Source organism: Paroedura picta, chromosome 2, assembly GCF_049243985.1.
Source record: "Paroedura picta isolate Pp20150507F chromosome 2, Ppicta_v3.0, whole genome shotgun sequence".
NCBI lineage: Eukaryota > Metazoa > Chordata > Lepidosauria > Squamata > Gekkonidae > Paroedura > Paroedura picta.
Genome location: NC_135370.1, coordinates 142,138,944 through 142,156,783, shown reverse-complemented (window position 1 = coordinate 142,156,783; position 17,840 = coordinate 142,138,944). Strand labels below are relative to the sequence as shown.

The following is a 17,840-nucleotide window of genomic DNA, read 5'->3' as shown; positions in this document are numbered from 1 at the left end:
TAAAGTGGCATAATCTTGCAGACTGTGTCTGGGGAAATAATTCACACTGGGTCATGTAATCTATTTTTAATAATTCATGCTGTGATAGTAATCTATACTTAGGTAATTGTATAGTGGTGAGAAAGTATAACCCAGATTTCCTTGTTCCATGCATCTGGGCAATATATTAGTGGCACTGAGTCCTAATCTGTTTTCTTTTCATTTTGCTGTTTAGTTTGCTTTAGTTCTACTTAAATGCATCAGTAATGTGACAAAAATGTTTACAGATTCAAAGAAATTCCCTAAATGCATGCATATACTGGCAATTAGATCATCTTTTCAAGAAGTCAAGCAGATTTTTGTAAAACTATAAATGTTTTCCAGCCTTAAAACAGCAGTTCCTAGCACTTTTTGTTTTGTTTTTCTGTTTTGCAGAGTGTATAAAATGTGACTTGGTAGAGATATTTTTTGGCCCCACTCCTTTTGGATATAGTGGAGACTTCTGATCTAAGACTGGGGGCTAAGATTTTGAAGTCAGGGAAGGAGACTAGAGGCTTGATTCGACCCTCATTTGAAGGCAGTGCCTGCATTCTTGCATACTCGGTTATTATTTCTCAGGCAAAAGCCTAATGGACTTGCTGAGCTTCCCTCCTAGACTGATGTAAATCAAGCTGCTCGGAATTGTGGACAGCAGTTAAATCCCTATTAATTATGACACCCTTGCTTTATATGCCCAATCTTTCAGCCAAGCAATATGAAATGCTGAGTTATGTGCAGTTTGTCTCAATATCATTTTGATTTATGAACTATACATGTGAGAACCCCACACTGAAATAAAACAGCAATCTTTGGAAGGGAAGAAGATGATTAACCATTTTCCCTGCTTTGGTTATTTTTGGGGATGAGGGGAGGAGATTGTTAAAAATCCTTCATTCCTTCTGATACAAAAGAAAATGTTCAAGAATTTGCTTCTTAGCCATTGGAGATTGAAGAGTGGTAATTGAAGACAGCATTAATAGGAAGTACTAAGGATCCCCCTCAACTAGAGTCCTCCATGTTGTTGTCATATTAAAAATTAAAAGTGCCATAGACAAACTACATACAACAGAGTGTCAAATGTAGTCTCCTTTCCCCTCCCCCTCAGCAGATCTGTGTCAAATATGAGTGACAGCCTGTATCATTTGGCCCATTTCTCTACCTCACCAGGATCATATGTTTGACTGTACTCTTTTGTGCCACTAATTGTAGATTTATGGTAGGAAAGGCCTAGAAGACATAGTCCAAGAGACAATTGCTTCCCAGTTGCTTTGATTGCTCAGCCTCTGACCTGAAATGATATTCAGCGCTATTATCTATAATAGCAGGAATCCTGTCTCGTAAACCACCATGTATAATTTGCATGCATAATAATTCAAGGCTGTGAATAAAACCCTACAGTGCTCAACACAGTTCTGCTTACAGTCAGTGAGATGTCAAAGAGGCATTTCTTGTGACGGTGCCTCTTAAAACAACATGTATCTTGTACTCTTTTAAAATGTGTACAAAGATTTTATGAACCCCAATAAAAATACCTGGATGGTTTAGAATATTTTTCTTTTAGATGAGACCTTGACAGGTTTTGTATAAAAACAGCAAACTTGAGCTCTAGAAAGGTGAAGCTTCTCAGAGCTGATCATGTTAATTGGCATATTTTTCATCAAACAGGAAAACATCGCAAAACAGGAAGAGATGTAGCAATTAAAATCATTGACAAACTGAGATTTCCAACTAAGCAAGAAAGCCAACTTCGTAATGAGGTTGCAATTTTACAGGTATCTTTTATTTAATTACCAATTATATCCTGTATGTATTTAATTTAGAGCAGGGCAATAAAACTCTCTGAGAACAGGTTTCAGCAGTAGAAAACTATGTAACTAATTAAGCATTGAATCTCTGGATAAAGTTCTCAAGTGATATGTCTTCGAAATAATTTCTAATCTTCTTTAAATACAGGAACTTTTAAACCAAAACGTTAGTGACTTGCTAATCAGCATAATCAGAAGTAGGAAAAATGACATGAACTTTTAAGATAATCTTACACCATTATTATTTTGATAGATGGCTAATCAGTAGATATTAAGAGATCTTTTTTTCCATCCCTATACATCAAGCAGCAATATATTGTATAGTGCTTCATATTCCTTTATTTTGAACTCTGAACTGAATTATGGCTATATTCATAATTTTTATAATAACTATTAAAACAATAAACTCTTTGCTCATACAAGAGGCATATGATTTTAGATCCAAGAGCAGAAAAGTAGAAGCATCTGGACAATATTGCCACTAGTAGCCTTTTCAGATCTTATAATCACTATTGTGCTATATAGGCATAGCAAATTGCTGGTTGCCCTTTTCTGTTAGTTGTATTTGAGCTAGAGCCAAAAGGCTTAAGAAATGAAAAGCTCTTTAATGCCTTTATGCTTCCTGAGCTTTGTTTTTGGGTCTAGACAAATAGGGCTCATTCAAATAATATTTATCTATAATAATAGAATCTGCATCACTCTGGGGTAGTAAATCTGGAATGCATGTTTGAGACACCAGAAAGAGTGTTTGTTGTTATGGAGAAGCTCCATGGAGACATGCTGGAAATGATCTTGTCAAGTGAAAAAGGAAGGCTGCCAGAGAGAATAACCAAGTTCTTAATTACACAGGTAAGAGCCATTAAGGAATGGGAGATGTTATGTTTCTTTTACAGTGATAATCACTTACAAAATTTAAAAATATATCCTTGATATGGATGGCAGGGTCCAGTGTAAGCCAAGTTTTGTTAAGATACATAGAAGAGAGAGTATTTCTGAAGGAAGAAAGAACTATGAGTAACCTTGTTATTAGTTGATATAAATTTGAACTGGAAGAATATTGGGCCTTAAACCATTACTAAGTACAGTTTATGTATATCAAATTAATCTTGGACTATAACTTTCTTGTAGCTTCTCTGTAGAATTCTTCATCCCAGAGGAGCTAAGAGAAAATCACAGTTTGATCCAAGCTTTAATTAATATAATGAATTTGGGGGAGTAAGCCCCCCCATATTCTCCTTCTGCCAGAACTTCTAGATTCCTCCCCAAAGCTGATGAGGAAGACTGGGGGACTATTTAGAATAGGGATCTCCATGTGGTGCCTGCAGGCTCCATGAAACCTGCTGACCTTTCTTGTTGTCGACCAAGGATATTAAGAGGTGTGCGAGGTTAGCTGAAGCTCATTCCTAGCAGGTCTTCTGTTGCCTGCTGAACAGCTGTTCAGTTGTGCAGATTATAACAACATTGTTAAAGTGGCAAATGCCATCACAGGCCTTTCCCCCCAGTGTATGTTTAATTCCCCTCTTCTCCCCTGCACTTAGGCTTCCTCTGTGTATGTGGAGGTCTTCTGTAGCAGCCATTTTGTGGTTGCATCTACCACCCTGTGTCAGAATCCTAACAGTGCTCACAGGTTCAAAAAGGTTGAAGATCCCTGCTCTAAAATATATACCATTTGATACAGAGGAATGCAGCAAGAAGAGAGACCTCTAAGTATATATGAATAACCATTAAGTCATTAATTCTACAGGTCACAGAAAAGTGAAAAGTGACTTTTGGCTGACTCACCATTCTTGCTGCATCCCCTCTGTGCTGCTTGATATATTGATCCAGAGCAGGCTTTCTCAACCATGGTTTTGTGAAACTATGGGGTTCCTTGAGGGCCATGGAAGGGTTCCCTGAATGGGTAGGAATTATTTTTAATATATATTTTTAAAATTCTGTTAAACATTTATTGTGTGATATGACCATATATGGCCATGTCACCCTGCCCCCCCCCCTCTCAAAATGGGCAATGGTGGGCCTAGAGAGGTTTGGAAGGGGAGATATCTCGGGTGGGCGTGTACACAGCTAGGATTTCCAACCGTATTCTGCAAGATTGTGTCACTTCTGCAATTTCTCAAAGTCTGAAGAATGTTTCAGGGGTTTCTCAATAGTAAAAAAGTTGAGAAAAGCTGATCTGGAAGATCTGCTGACCCTAAGGGATATTTTTTCTAAGGGTGCAGGGAGTTCTGGAAGAAGGGGAAGGAAATAAAACTCATTGTTAATGGAGTAAAACTTATTGCTCCATTTGTGGAAGCCCCAAATCCAAATTTTGGCTGCTCAGTGTAAGATTTTAAATGTGAATCATGGTCTACATGGGATCCATGTATGGAAGCAGGAATGCCTTCCACCAAAAATCATGAGGCGAGTGCAGAAAGCACGCATATTTCTGGTGGATCCATCTCCTACCTGTTTCAAAAGTATGCAAGAGGCCTTGCCAAATTGCACATCTCTAGACCATGGTGGGTGGCATTGATGTTCATATTCTTCTAGGCAGCATTCACACTGGCATGTGTTATCAAAACTTGCGTTTCCAATGTAGCATAAATTAGCTCATTTTGAGTTCCATTAATATTCTCATCTGCTTTGAGACTTTATCCAGGTTTGAGTAATTTGGCATACACTGCTATGTGGCACTGCTTCTGAGCAATCCAAAAACTTTAAAAATTATTCTGCCTGTAGTTCACATTGTAGGGTGCATTTTCTTTTTCATTCTCTGAACTAGATGATCAGCAATGGTAAGAAAAGAACTTTCTGATTTGTTCTTCCTTACAACAACAGGAGGCCAAGTGTAGGCTGTTAATAGACTGCTTCATGATAAACGTGAGATATTGCTGTACTAAGGGACCTGTTTAGTGGTATTGACCCTCTCATTCTTTGTCTTGCTGTGTTGACACAATTTTGAATGGGAGCATAAAATAAAAGATCACTTTAATAAAACTGCAGTCTTTGTCCCTGCTGATGTTTTGTCTCATACCCTGGAAACACATTAAATGTTACAGAAACTCCCTAAGTTATAGCATAGTTGATTTGTTTTCTTATAGATCCTGGTTGCCTTGAGACATCTTCATTTTAAAAATATTGTTCATTGTGATCTGAAACCAGAAAATGTATTACTGGCATCAGCTGATCCTTTCCCACAGGCAAGTAGAAATAATGCACTTTGGACTGATATAATCAGTCATTTATCAAAATGAAGCATACCAAAAAATGATTTGTGACACTGTGTTTCAGTTCTTGTGTTCAGTTTGAAGAATATTTTTAAAGACTTTTTAAAGAAAATAAATAAGGATAAAGTATGATAGAAGTTTTCAACTGTGGTTTAGGCTCTTGACTTCTCACAAATCCTCTAGCCCTTATTGTTATGAAGACATTTAACTTATTATCTGTGTATCTGAAAAAACAGGTTTTCACCTGCATGCACTTGTCACATGTGAAATCCTCACATTTCTAATTGTTGGCCTTGTTGGTCGACTTAATATTCTTGCTTGCTCCTCCAAGTCTGAATATAAGGTGGCTTAATAAAATCAGAGTCCAGTAGTACCTTTAAGACCAACAAAGATTTATTCAAGGTGTGAGCTTTCGAGTGCAAGCACTCTTCGTCAGAATGCTTGCACTCGAAAGTTCATGCCTTGAATAAATCTTTGTTGGTCTTAAAGGTGCGACTGGACTCTGATTTTAATGTGCTACTTCAGACCAACACGGCTATTCATTTGAATTTATCTGTAAGGTGGTTTGTCTAGGTGTAGATGAATTGTCACTGAGGAATTGAATAAAATAAATGGTAGCATGTGGTGAATGTCAAGACAGTTGCCATCTACAATTCTGCTAAATGTTTCAAGAGATTTTTGGACACCCACTACATAGAATCATAGAATGAATCATAGAATTGGAAGGGACCTCATGGGTCATCTAGTCCAAACCCCTGCACTATGCAGGACACTCACAACCCTATCGCTCATCCACTGTAAATATGCTTGAAACGATCAGAGTAAAAAAATACAGATGTTATTTATAACGCATTTAACTGGTTAATCTTTGTATCAAACAGGTGAAGCTGTGTGATTTTGGTTTTGCTCGTATTATTGGAGAGAAATCATTCAGGCGTTCAGTTGTGGGCACACCAGCCTATCTCGCCCCTGAAGTTCTAAGAAACAAAGGTTATAATAGATCACTAGATATGTGGTCTGTGGGGGTCATTATCTATGTCAGCCTTAGTGGTACATTTCCATTCAATGAAGATGAAGACATTCATGATCAAATCCAAAATGCTGCTTTCATGTACCCACCCAATCCTTGGAAGGAAATTTCTCATGAAGGTACTACTTGTTCATTTTAGTACACACCTACATAAATATTTGATGGCCACATATTGATGTAATTTTATATACAAATCAGCATCCAGTATAATTAATGCTTGAAAACTTTATTTCTTGGCAAGTTCATTTACTGTAGTTTATTTTTCCATTAGGATTAAATGATTGTAGTTCCCTCGTATGGCACAAGAAAACCATAAAGATATTGGAAAGGGAAATATTTGGGTAATATTGGAAAGGGAAATAGTTGGGTAATATTGGATCAGTTCATGTGTTCATGTGTGTATGTTTCATGCAAATATTCAAGAGGAAGAGAGTTAAATCCAGAAATGCTGAGTGGTTTAACCCCCCCCCCCCGCGCTTAAGAGCATTAGTTGTTAGCATGCTTTATATCAGTGGTCCCCAACCTTTTTATCACGGGGGACCAGTCAACGCTGTTTACTGAGGCCCGGTGGGGGGGGGGGTAGTTTACTCCTCTACTCTCAACCATTGCCCTAACGCTCTCTGGTCGCTATGGTAATGTTTAAACATCCCTTCAAAATAAGATACAGACACACCACAACAATGAACATAAGGAACATTTTATTTTCATAGAAATTTTAACTCATGACAATGACAAATCAATGGGAACCCTAAGCTTGTTTCTCTGCAACGAGATCCCATCTGGAAGTGATGGGAGACAATGACACCCGAAGTGTGTTGTAAAGGGCCGGGGGGGAGGAAGTAAAGGGCCGGGGGGGGAGAAGGTGTCCTTCGCGGCCAACCTCCAATTAGTCGACGGACTACATGTAGTCCACGGCCCACAGGTTGAGGATCGCTACTTTATATAATCTGATGAAATGGACTGTGGCTTCTGAAACCTCATGGCACAACAGTGGTAGCAGCAGCCAACATGGACACCTCTTTAGTACTTATTTTACTAGCAACATACAACTTGACTACCTCTATGGAATGTACAGTTCTGGTTCTATTCCTTTCTATCACGGTATCCACACAAATACCCTTCTTGAGTATATCATGTTATAAATTTTGATAGCTTGAGCTTGTAACATAAGCAGTCAGTGGTGTAGAGCACTGGCCCCAACCTGCGGTCTGCGGCCCGGTGCCAGGCCGTGAAGGCCAGGGCGCCAGGCCACGGTTCCCTCTCCCCGCTCCCCCTGCAGTAAAAAACTTCCCAGGCCGCAAGCTTGCGGCCCGGGAAGCTTCTTTCTGCGGGAGAAGGGGAGAGGGAATCAGGGCCGCGCCGTGCATCATGTATGCGTGGCCGCGCATCGTGTATGCGCGGCCATGCATGCGCACATGTGCGCTGTGCTGCCGAAATAGCGCATGCGCGGCACTTTCGCACGTGCGCGAAAGTGCCGCGCATGCGCGATTTCAGCCGTGCAGCGCGCAGCCGTGCATGCGCGGCCCGCACGCACATGCGCGCTGCGCGGGCACGGCCACGCATGCGCGCTGCACGGGCGTGGCCATCGCCCTGCCGGTCCCCAGCCGAAAAAAGGTTGTGGATCACTGGTGTAGAGTCAGAAAGACTCTACTAAGGAGCAATTCCTTATTCGGTGTAAAAATTCTACACCTGGGCATATTTGATATGGCTCCTGCTATAATATTATCAGTAGTTCCTCAGAACTACACCGTGAGTTTGGATATTGGGCATTAGGTTTCAAAGAAAATTCTTAAAGCTATAAACAGACAAGGAAGATGCAATCTAGACTTCCCAAAAAGCTCTAGCTTGTGCCAATGAAGTGCTTGAAGAAGGTAGCAATTAACTTAAAGCGAATATTTATATTGTGACAATCATCAATACAGGCAAAAGAACCTCACATCACTAGTTCTCTATCTGCATCACAAGTGACTTTCAAAACTCCCTTGAGCTTGCTGTCTGGGGTTCAGTACAGAGCTATTAGGTAGAAACATAAAAGCATTAAGGCATGTTTTTCAAATTATAATAGCTGAGCTGACTTGGTAGTGTGGTTGATATTTGGCTAGAGCAGACAAATATGTACTGAAATAGATATACATGTGATCTAGACATTTTCTACTTAATTTTGGCATTCATCTGTCAGTATGTATGCATATTGACATTAAGTGACTTTCTTATATGTCCCTTGCAAACTTTGTATTGACTGAAATAAAAATGTTTGTCTTAAAATTTTGACAACTTGCACTCTTCCCATACTTTTGGAACATAAGCAGAGGCTTGCATGAGGTGCTCTTCTTATGGGCTGCCTGAGGTATTCTTCTGTTCCCTCCCTCCCTTCCTGTGTCTTCCTGTATCTCTCACAGTCCAGAACATATGATTATTGATGTGAAAACATCTTATGGTGTGCCCAAGGGGAGAAATGTAATGGAAGTCATTGTGGAAGTGATGTTGCATGCAGACACACCCAGCTGCAGTTGCCCAGCAGATTCTGGAAGAGACCAGCCAAGAGACTACCCATCCCACTGGGCTCTTTCTGGCTTCTTTCGGCTCACTTGACACTTCACAGGCCAACAGTGGCAGCATTCATCCAGCATGTTCTGCTGGGTGACATCAGTGTCATCAATGAGCTGGCCAGTGGCGCATAGATTGGGGAGGGGACACAGTAATCTGCCCCTACTCCACTTCCCACCTCTGCCCAGACTCTGGGTTCCCACTTCTCCTTGGGCAGCCAGCAAAGGGTGCAGCCCAGCCCGTCAGTTCCACCTGTTACAGCCACATGTTACAGCATCTCCCCCACAAGCCGAGCAGGGAGTGGCAGCCATGCAATAGGGTGGAGCAGAGCCTTTTCAGACATATATATGGGTGCTGTTATATCAAAGATACCAATTCAAATGACAACAACATAAGGTTGGATCCAGTCTAAACTGGCAATTTCCATTTATTCCCCTTCCTGCGGTACACCATCCTCATGCCATTCCTAAGATTGTCCTTGTCCCCTAGGAGGAGCATTTCATGGTGATCAGAGAGTTGCAGTGGCAAGTTGAAGTAAAAAATGTCCATTCCACTGAAGGAAATGTTAGTCTGGAGGGTCTATTTAGACATCAGCTACCAGTGCTCTCAACCTAGTCCCTGTGTGACATGAAGCAGAAATGCAGGGAAACAGGCAAAGTAAATAATTTGGGGGAAAGGTATTAACCCCCCCCCCATTTTTTTTCCTTTTTGCAGTATATAGTGATGGGTAATAAAAGAAGCCAGATAACCCAGAAAGCCTCAGAAATTCTGATCTCATTAACTTCCTTTACTTTGCTCTCCGTATGGAAATTATATATAGATATTAGTCAATTAATTATGTCAATTAATTATCATAAATATTTTTAATTTCTCTGTACATTTTAACCGACATCATACATTTTTCAAACCATCTGAAAGTACAAGTATTTAATACATATTATTTGGGGAAAGCTATAAAAAGTAAATGTATATAAATAACTGTATGTTTGGTGATGTGTATACAATGCATACCCAATCCGTAGAGTGACAAACCACAATTATATGAATCAAAAACATGATGAGAAGAAGAACTGGGATTTTTGTACCCTGTATTTTAGTACTTAAAGGAGCCCAAAAGCAGCTTACAATTACCTCCCCTTCTTTTCCCCACAACAGACACCCTGGGATGTAGGTGAGGCTGAGAGAATTATGACTGGCTCAAGGTCAAGCAGCTGGCTGCACTTAGAGGAGGAGTGGGGAATCAAGCCTGGTTTGAAAGGGCAGACCCCCAAACCCTCCTGAATCATTCCACTAGTGGAATCCCAAAATAGTGGCAACCAGCATGGTCTAGTGATTTCAATGTTGGACTGGAATCTGGGAGACCTGTGTGTATGAGTGCCTGCCGCATAAGATGTTTCCACGTGGGTCTCACGTGACAAGCTGATTCTTGCAACTTTTTTCTCTAACAAATACAAGCTTAAATCCAAGACTAACTATGAGTCGTTTTGCTTTCATGCGGAACTATTGTGTTGACCCCCACAATGTCTGTTTCTTTGCCCTTGGGGGGGGGGTTAATGATGCAATTTATCATGAAACCAGCACAGAATTAAAAAATGCTTAGGGTTTTTTGAAAATTAGCAGTGATGTGTACTTATTGTCTTAGTGCCTTCTGTTTTATAGAGATACCTTCTGTTTCACTGCTTTAAAGTATGACAGTATTCCTCATTATAATGAGAACAAAATGGAAGAATGCTAATAGAAAGAGTTGTGTATCGGTGTCAGGACTTTAGTTTGCCCCCATTACACCGAGCAGCAATATTCCATTCAAAGCTGTTCTAACCCATCAAATGTATCTAGCAAGAAAATTGGTTGACACTCAAGGCAAGTTATTCTAGAGGTCTGTCATTATATTTGTAGAAACCTGTAGTGTTCACAATGCTTTGTGCCTTTGCTGCATACATTCTTTGACAGAAAAATGTTTTCTGAATGAACTGGATTGTAAAACAAAGCTTCAGAAAATGTTTTGTATATACTGCGCTGTCAAAGAGAGCACAGTACCAGAAAATTTCCAAACTTAAGTCATATTCCTACAAAATTGCATGAATCTAGCAATTTTTGAAATCTATCTCCCTGACTTAGACAATGAGCTTGAAGGTTAATATTCTTTAATATAACATTAGATGCTTATTCATTGAATTTAAGTGAAAATTCTGTGTCAAATTTCTTTAGCATCTTACGTGAAGGCCCATAGCTCAGTAACAGAGTCATTCTTCACCGTCTCCAGTATAAAAGGATTTTGAACAGCAGCGCTGGGAAAGATCCTTAGCATCATAGTTGCTTGATGACCAGTTGAGATTGTAGAAGAGATGGTGGTGCACACACACATCTGTTTGCTTAGCAGTCTGATTTAGTATGAATATTGTAAAGCTACACAGCTGTGCATATATGTACTTTGAACACATTAATTAATTTAATGCATGCCATCAAATTAGCATCAAGCTCAGCACTGTGCTCCCTCTCCCCAGCAGTATGGAACACAAAAAACAAGATACGTGTGCCTAGATTTTAATGCATATTCCCAAATAGCCTTTTAAGGCTAAAATGTTTTAACTGTGTTTTATGTATTGTTGTGGGCCATCCTGAGCCCCCAAGGAAGGGTGACATACAAATTGAATTATAAATAAATAAATAATTCTTTCTCTTCCCATTGTAAGATATCAGAAACCTGTCCCAAGAAAAAAAGCTAGATACAGGTCTGGATCTAGCCATTCTACTCAACAGAGTCTGAAGTCTTCCAGCCGAATAATTGACACCAAATACACCTACCATATATGTACCTAGAGCTCCTTTCACTTTTGGTACTCTAAGCAATCTAAAAAAAACAGCTTACTTGTTTGGCAGTGGGAATTTTTCTGGAAATAAAAATCAAAAGCACTGTTGATTTCCAGATGATAGATAGTACTGAAATGGTTAAATATTGATCTTTTTTTATCTTCAAAGTTGCTTGTTTTGATTGTTCTTTATTCTCTCTAATTACTTTGTGTGCTTATTCTTTGCATAACTTCATATACACCAAATATTTTTAAAAATCAGGCCATGTCAGGTAGCCTGAATTTTATAAATAAAAGGTGATTAGTTGCTTCTCAAAGGTTTGTTCTGTACTGAGGTTCAAGCAGGTATAGGTCAGTGACGTTTTCTATAATTATATTTTCCCCAGCTATTGATCTCATAAATAATTTGCTGCAAGTGAAAATGAGAAAACGTTACAGTGTGGACAAGACTTTAAGCCACCCATGGTTACAGGTAATGCTGTTAAATTTCATGCCTTTCACCTTCTCTGTGTTTTTAGTCATCTAGCAGAACCAGTCAGTGATTTTTGTGACTGGTGCACCTATCCTAAAACAGTTATCTGTAATTCAGCAAAAGTTATAGGCTCAGGATCAAGGCTGATGAAAAGCATGTAGTCACAAAAACCAAGAAAAAATTAAGGTACTTTACCCTATACATGTGCTTGCTCACATTTTGTATCGCCATGCAACCCATCTCCTTGTAGTAGCTTGTTTGAGCTGACATGGAAGTGGGCAGTGAGACGGAACAGGGTATGCACTATAACCAAAAAGGGAAATTAGTTATGAATTAAACTTCCTATCAGAAATTAAAAATTATCTAATTTAACCAGTATTTATATAGTTTATATATTGTATCTATTTTATTTACATTGTAAACTGCCTTTGAGTTCCTGTAGGTAGGTAGACACTAATAATAGCTTCAAATAAAAAAATAACTAGAATACAGAACTTCTCATTTTACTGTTTTTGCAACCTAGTATGTATAATTTATAACCTAGCATAAACATTTGTCTTCTTGATATATGTATGAAATTTAGCAGTGTAAGTGTCTGTTTCTTACAAGCAAAATTATTAAATCTACCCTTTGGGCAATATCTTGCCATTTACTGTGCAGAAGGTATAATTTCCCTAAATTTGTGTTACTCCAGCTGTTTATGATCCCTAGAGATATATCCTGGGGTCACGAGACACTTATGGAGAATCAGCTATGCGGGTTTAGGGGACTGGATGAGGGAAGAACAAAGAGTTGAAATTCCTCTTTTTTGGAGTGTTGGAGGGAGCTAATGATAGAGGTTATGACAGTTTGGTGTAGTGGTTAGGAGTGCGGACTTCTAATCTGGCATGCCAGGTTCGATTCTGCACTCCCCGACATGCAGCCAGCTGGATGACCTTAGGCTCGCCAAAGCATTGATAAAACTGGTCTGACCGAGCAGTGATATCAGCGCTCTCTCAGCCTCATAGGGTGTCTGTTGTGGGGAGAGGAAAGGGAAGGCGACTGTAAGCCACTTTGAGCCTCCTTCGGGTAGAGAAAAGCAGCATATAAGAACCAACTCTTCTTCTTCTTCTTCTTCTATTTCAATTTCTCTGAGGCAAGATTTCCTTTCCATCACTGAGCTGCCCTAGTTATCTGTTTTCTCCTTTCTCGAAGAATTCTCCCTGTCCCACCTTTGTTACAGTATAATATTTTGGCTGCTTGCTCAGCCCTGATACCTGAGAGAAGGAATAGACCCTCCCTTTAACTTACACAATTTAAATGACATTTGAGATGTTTTTGTATTCCAAATTAACAGATATTTTATTCAACAGAGGGTCAAGGCTAGGTGAAATTGGGTAAAATTCCTGGGTTAGCTCAGTGTAGATAATTGAGGTAAAATTACTACAGGTATAGACTTTAGTTTTTATATGTCAGGCTAATGCAATGGTTTTCAACCTTCCTAATGCCACGACCTTTGAATACAGTTCTTCATGTTGAGGTGACCCCCAACCATAAAATTATGCAAGTGTTTTTTCACAGGAATTAAACCGAAACTGACCAATGGCGTGGAGATCCATTGTTCATGATTGTATATAAATTGTTTTTTCCCCAGGGTTTCTCAGTTCTGCCTCTTGTCCCACCATGCTGATCTCACTCTTTTCCGCTGCTCCAGACAGACCAATGCTCTATCTCGATCTACCCCGCAAGGCTGTTGTGTGAATGGCACCCCCCCCCAGCCAAGCTGCTTGCCCTGCTGCAACCCCTGTGAAAGGGTCATTCGACCCCCCCAGGTTGAGAACCACTGAGCTAATGAGAGTTTATTAAGCTATTCAATTAGTTCAAATCTTTATTCTGAAAGGCTTTTTGTTCCAGTGTTTTCCAAACACTCCAGCATATTTTCTTTAATATTCTCTGACTCTTGGTTTTCAGAAGACTAGTACACTCTTTACAGTATCCATATTCCTTCTCTTAAAACAGTGGTCCCCAACCTGCAGGCAGCGGCCCGGTGCCGGGCCGTGAAGGCCATGGCGCCGGGACGCGGCTCCCTCTCCCCGCCCCCCCCCCCGCAGTAAAAAACTTCCCAGGCCGCAAGCTTGTAGCCCGGGAAGCTTCTTACTGCGGGAGGGCGGGGAGAGGGAATCAGGGCCGGGCCGCGCATTGCGCATTCGCGGCCCGTGTGGGCGCGGCCCGATGCGCGGGCGTGGCCCGATGCCCTGCCGGTCCCCAGCCTCAGAAAGGTTGGGGACCACTGTCTTAAAACACCAGTACTTGTCTTGAGTTTTTAACTGACTCTTAAGGTTTCTACAAGCAATTTATAACCACACCAGATGAGGGATTGCTTCACACTAGATGAGGGATTGCTTCACTCTCCAGAACTAACTCCCTGTTTAACTGGGTAGAGAATTTTCTTCTCTTTCTAGAAGATCAATCCCTTTTTCATGGCCTGAATAGGAGTCTCCATCTAACAACCCATTTGTCTTTGCCAGCTTTCCCCAATTCTCCTGTGTTAGACTGGTCTCAGTCAGGGCTGAATTCTGAAACTGTCAGTACCTGACTCTTCTCAGCTAAGACTGAAATCCTACTGAATTCTCCTCAGCATCCAGTTCAGCTGATGCTAGCCAATCAGATCTCTTGGAATATCCTGTCACTTTAGCCTCTCTGGCTCTGTGAAGAATTAACCCTCCACAGACTTTTATCTGTTTACCCAGCACTTCTAAGCTTTTAAAAAGATCAATCCATTACAGAGGCAAAAAACCCTTTGGTTTCCACACACAGATGTTAAGATACTGGCCAATGTTAGTGTGAGAGGGCTTTAAACTGATGTACCTTATGCTACTTAAGCACACGTGTCTTAGTTTTTGCCATCTGAGAGAGTGAACTTAGAAAACATTTTTTTTCCAATTTAAAAAAAAAACATTTGGTAAGTCCCATAGAGACAGGAAGAGGATTGGTTATTTCTCTGAATTTTATAAAACCATGAATTCTTAAACCGTACAATACGACATACTAAATTGGTGCAATTTTTTAATAGTGTATCCTTGAAAAATGCATGTATACATGCCAACATGATCGTTTATTTAGTGCTTTGTTACATTTTGTTTACAGCCTGCTCTTAAAAGGGACTTCACTTGTTCCAAAAGAACAGCTTGCAGGAGCATGTCTTAGTCTTCAAAATGTAACATATGATGCAGTCCATTAGAATATCAAGAAAGAAACAGGGATTTGTGGTAGTTTGCTTTTAATGTAATTAAACAGATTATTTTTGTCCCCTAAAGGACTATCAAACCTGGCTAGATTTAAGAGAGCTTGAATGCAAAACAGAAGAACGTTACATCACCCATGAGAGTGACGATTCACGGTGGGAACAGTATGCAGGGGAAAATGGCTTGCAGTATCCAGCGCACCTTACCAGTCCAAGTGCTAACCACAGTGAAAATCCTGAGCCAGAGGAAGCGGAGATGAAAGCCCTCAGTGAGCGTGTCAGCATCCTTTAAATTGCATCCCTTCTAATCTGTCAAAACACTGCGGAACTAATAAATACATACGGTCATGTTTAACATTTGCTTTGCAGAACTGCCATTATTTTCTGTCAGATGGGAACAAAGCTGTTAGACTGTTATCACCATTGATGTATTGGAGTTGCCAAGACAAATCAACAGAAGCATTTTTATTTTGTGTGAGCAACTGTGTTATAATAACAAAAAGTTCCAAGAAACTCTCAACCTGTTGTTGTCGATGATTCCTGTTGTACCCTGAGCATTCAAACCTGTTTCCACTGTGCCTTTTCAGACAAATGTTTCTCCTACTTGAGTCTCATTGCATAAGAGGGAACATTTCCAGGCAGATCTCTGGTTTTGTGTGCACCATTAGTATTGTCACCATGCAGAAACTCTTGAAGAGTTAGAATACTGTTGCTGTTCTGTGAACAACTTTAAACACTTTGGATAAAGTTTGGGGATTTCTGTTTTATTTTCATTTGCTGCAGAACAAGATATTGAGATACTGATGCAAAAAAAAAAAGCATGGAATTGTAAAAATAAGCTATAGCATTGTATAGATTCCAACCAGATTCTATGTACATACATACTCAATCATGTCCAACAAAGGTGCAAATCATTTTTAAGCCTAAATGCCTTAGTAATGTAAATTGCAGCAAATGTTGGTAATTACCCCCTTTTCTTAAAATATCTTTATGTAAAATATATACATTTAGAAGCTGGAAAACATGTATGTTTTGAATAAAAATTTGTTGAATTCTGGAACTGAATTATTTTATCCAGGAGTGGTTTAAGGATTTGTGGGGCCCTAACTGAGTACATCTGTGGAGGGAGCAGCCAGACTGGGTACAAAGAGGCCCCCACAGTGGAAAGAATGTCACTCCAAGTGTCCTTAAAGAAGGAAAAGGAGGAAAGAGTCTACAGCCCTGATTCATGGAGTTGAAGGCACCATGACGGGACCCTGGAAGCGCAGGGCCTGTAGCATGTGCTACATGGGTAAACCTACCATATTTGTCGGTGTATAAGACGACTGGGCATATAAGACGACCCCCAACATTTCCACTCAAAATATAGAGCTTGTTACATTACATTACAGTACTATGGGCCACTATGGGCTGCTATGTCTATCCCAACTGAAGTGCACCCAGCATATAGGACGACCCCCCAGTTGGAGGCATGTTTTTCAGGGGGGAAAAGTAGTCTTATACGCCAGCAAATACTGTACTTTGGTTTTATCTAACTTGACAGGTTGCCACATTTGATCGGGAATCATTAGTCAAATGATATTTTTCAAAACAATAATATTCTGTGCTTCTAGAGGTAGTTTAATTAATTGGATAGTCCTTAGAGCAGTTTATAGCATGTAACAAATTTTTAAAAATCAAAATTACAATTTACAACCCTAAACAAATACAAAAATAAGCTCTCAACTAAACAGAAACAATCAAGAAGAGCAATTTAAAACCAAGATGTCAGCAACAGGCAATAATGGCCTAGGAAGACAGAAAGGTCTCCATCAGACACTGAAAACTCAGAAGAATAGATTCTGAGTAAACAGTACCTCTAAGATAATGCCACAGACAAGACACCATAGTAGAGTGATCATTGTTAACTAGTCATCTTTCTTCAGATGTTAGCTAGCAGTGGTTGTACACCTGAGTACCTGAGTAAATGGAAGTAGAAGTATTGAGTTGCAGTCCTAAGCATATTTCTTTGTAAATCCAACTGATATCAGTGGGATATATTTCCAATAAGTATATTTAAAATCATCATAAACTGGATGGCCCAGGGGAGATCTCATCAGATCTTGTAAGCTAAGCAGGGTCGACCCTGGTTAGAATTTGGATAGGAAGCCCAGGGTCGTTATGCAAAGGCAGGCTGTAGTACATTGACCTCTTTGGCTTGCCATACTTAGTGGTGTGGGGGCTTAGTCCTTTAAACAGACTATCTTACATTCAATACTTCTTTTTCAGTTGGCTTCTTTCTTGCCAGCAGTTGCAACTGTTTGAAAATCATTGGTTTCAATATCATTTAATTTCACAGAGCTACCATCTTGTATAAGAGCCTTTTGTGGCGCAGGGTGGTAAGGCAGCAGAAATGCTGTCTGAAGCTGTCTGCCCATGAGGCTGGGAGTTCAATCCCAGCAGCCAGCTCAAGGTTGACTCAGCCTTCCATCCTTCCGAGGTCGATAAAATTAGTACCCAGCTTGCTAGGGGGTAAACGGTAATGACTGGGGAAGGCACTGGCAAACCACCCCGTATTGATTCTGCCATGAAAACGCTAGAGGGCATCATCCCAAGGGTCAGACATGACCCGGTGCTTGCACAGGGGATACCTTTACCTTTACCATCTTATACATTGAAAACCCTACAGGATCGTCATAAGTCACCTATGATTTAATTGCACTTTAACATATCTAATATCAAAATTCCAG

The 17,840-nt window shown here is 40.1% G+C and overlaps 1 protein-coding gene across 5 annotated transcripts in view; it reads left to right on the top strand.

Annotated features, from left to right (window-relative positions):
• Positions 1 to 16,171, top strand: part of PRKD1 (protein kinase D1) — a 150,732-nt gene extending 134,561 nt beyond the window's left edge. For 3 of the 5 annotated variants that reach the window (XM_077323009.1, XM_077323013.1, XM_077323012.1), the window contains 6 exons: positions 1,684 to 1,790; positions 2,511 to 2,672; positions 4,904 to 5,002; positions 5,911 to 6,178; positions 11,803 to 11,888; positions 15,185 to 16,171. In XM_077323009.1, the coding sequence (XP_077179124.1) occupies positions 1,684 to 1,790; positions 2,511 to 2,672; positions 4,904 to 5,002; positions 5,911 to 6,178; positions 11,803 to 11,888; positions 15,185 to 15,403 (941 nt within the window). In that variant the 3' untranslated portion in view covers positions 15,404 to 16,171. The remainder of the gene's footprint in view (positions 1 to 1,683; positions 1,791 to 2,510; positions 2,673 to 4,903; positions 5,003 to 5,910; positions 6,179 to 11,802; positions 11,889 to 15,184) is intronic. The other 2 variants (XM_077323011.1, XM_077323010.1) reach the window with 2 other exon arrangements.
• Positions 16,172 to 17,840: the final 1,669 nt, after the last annotated feature.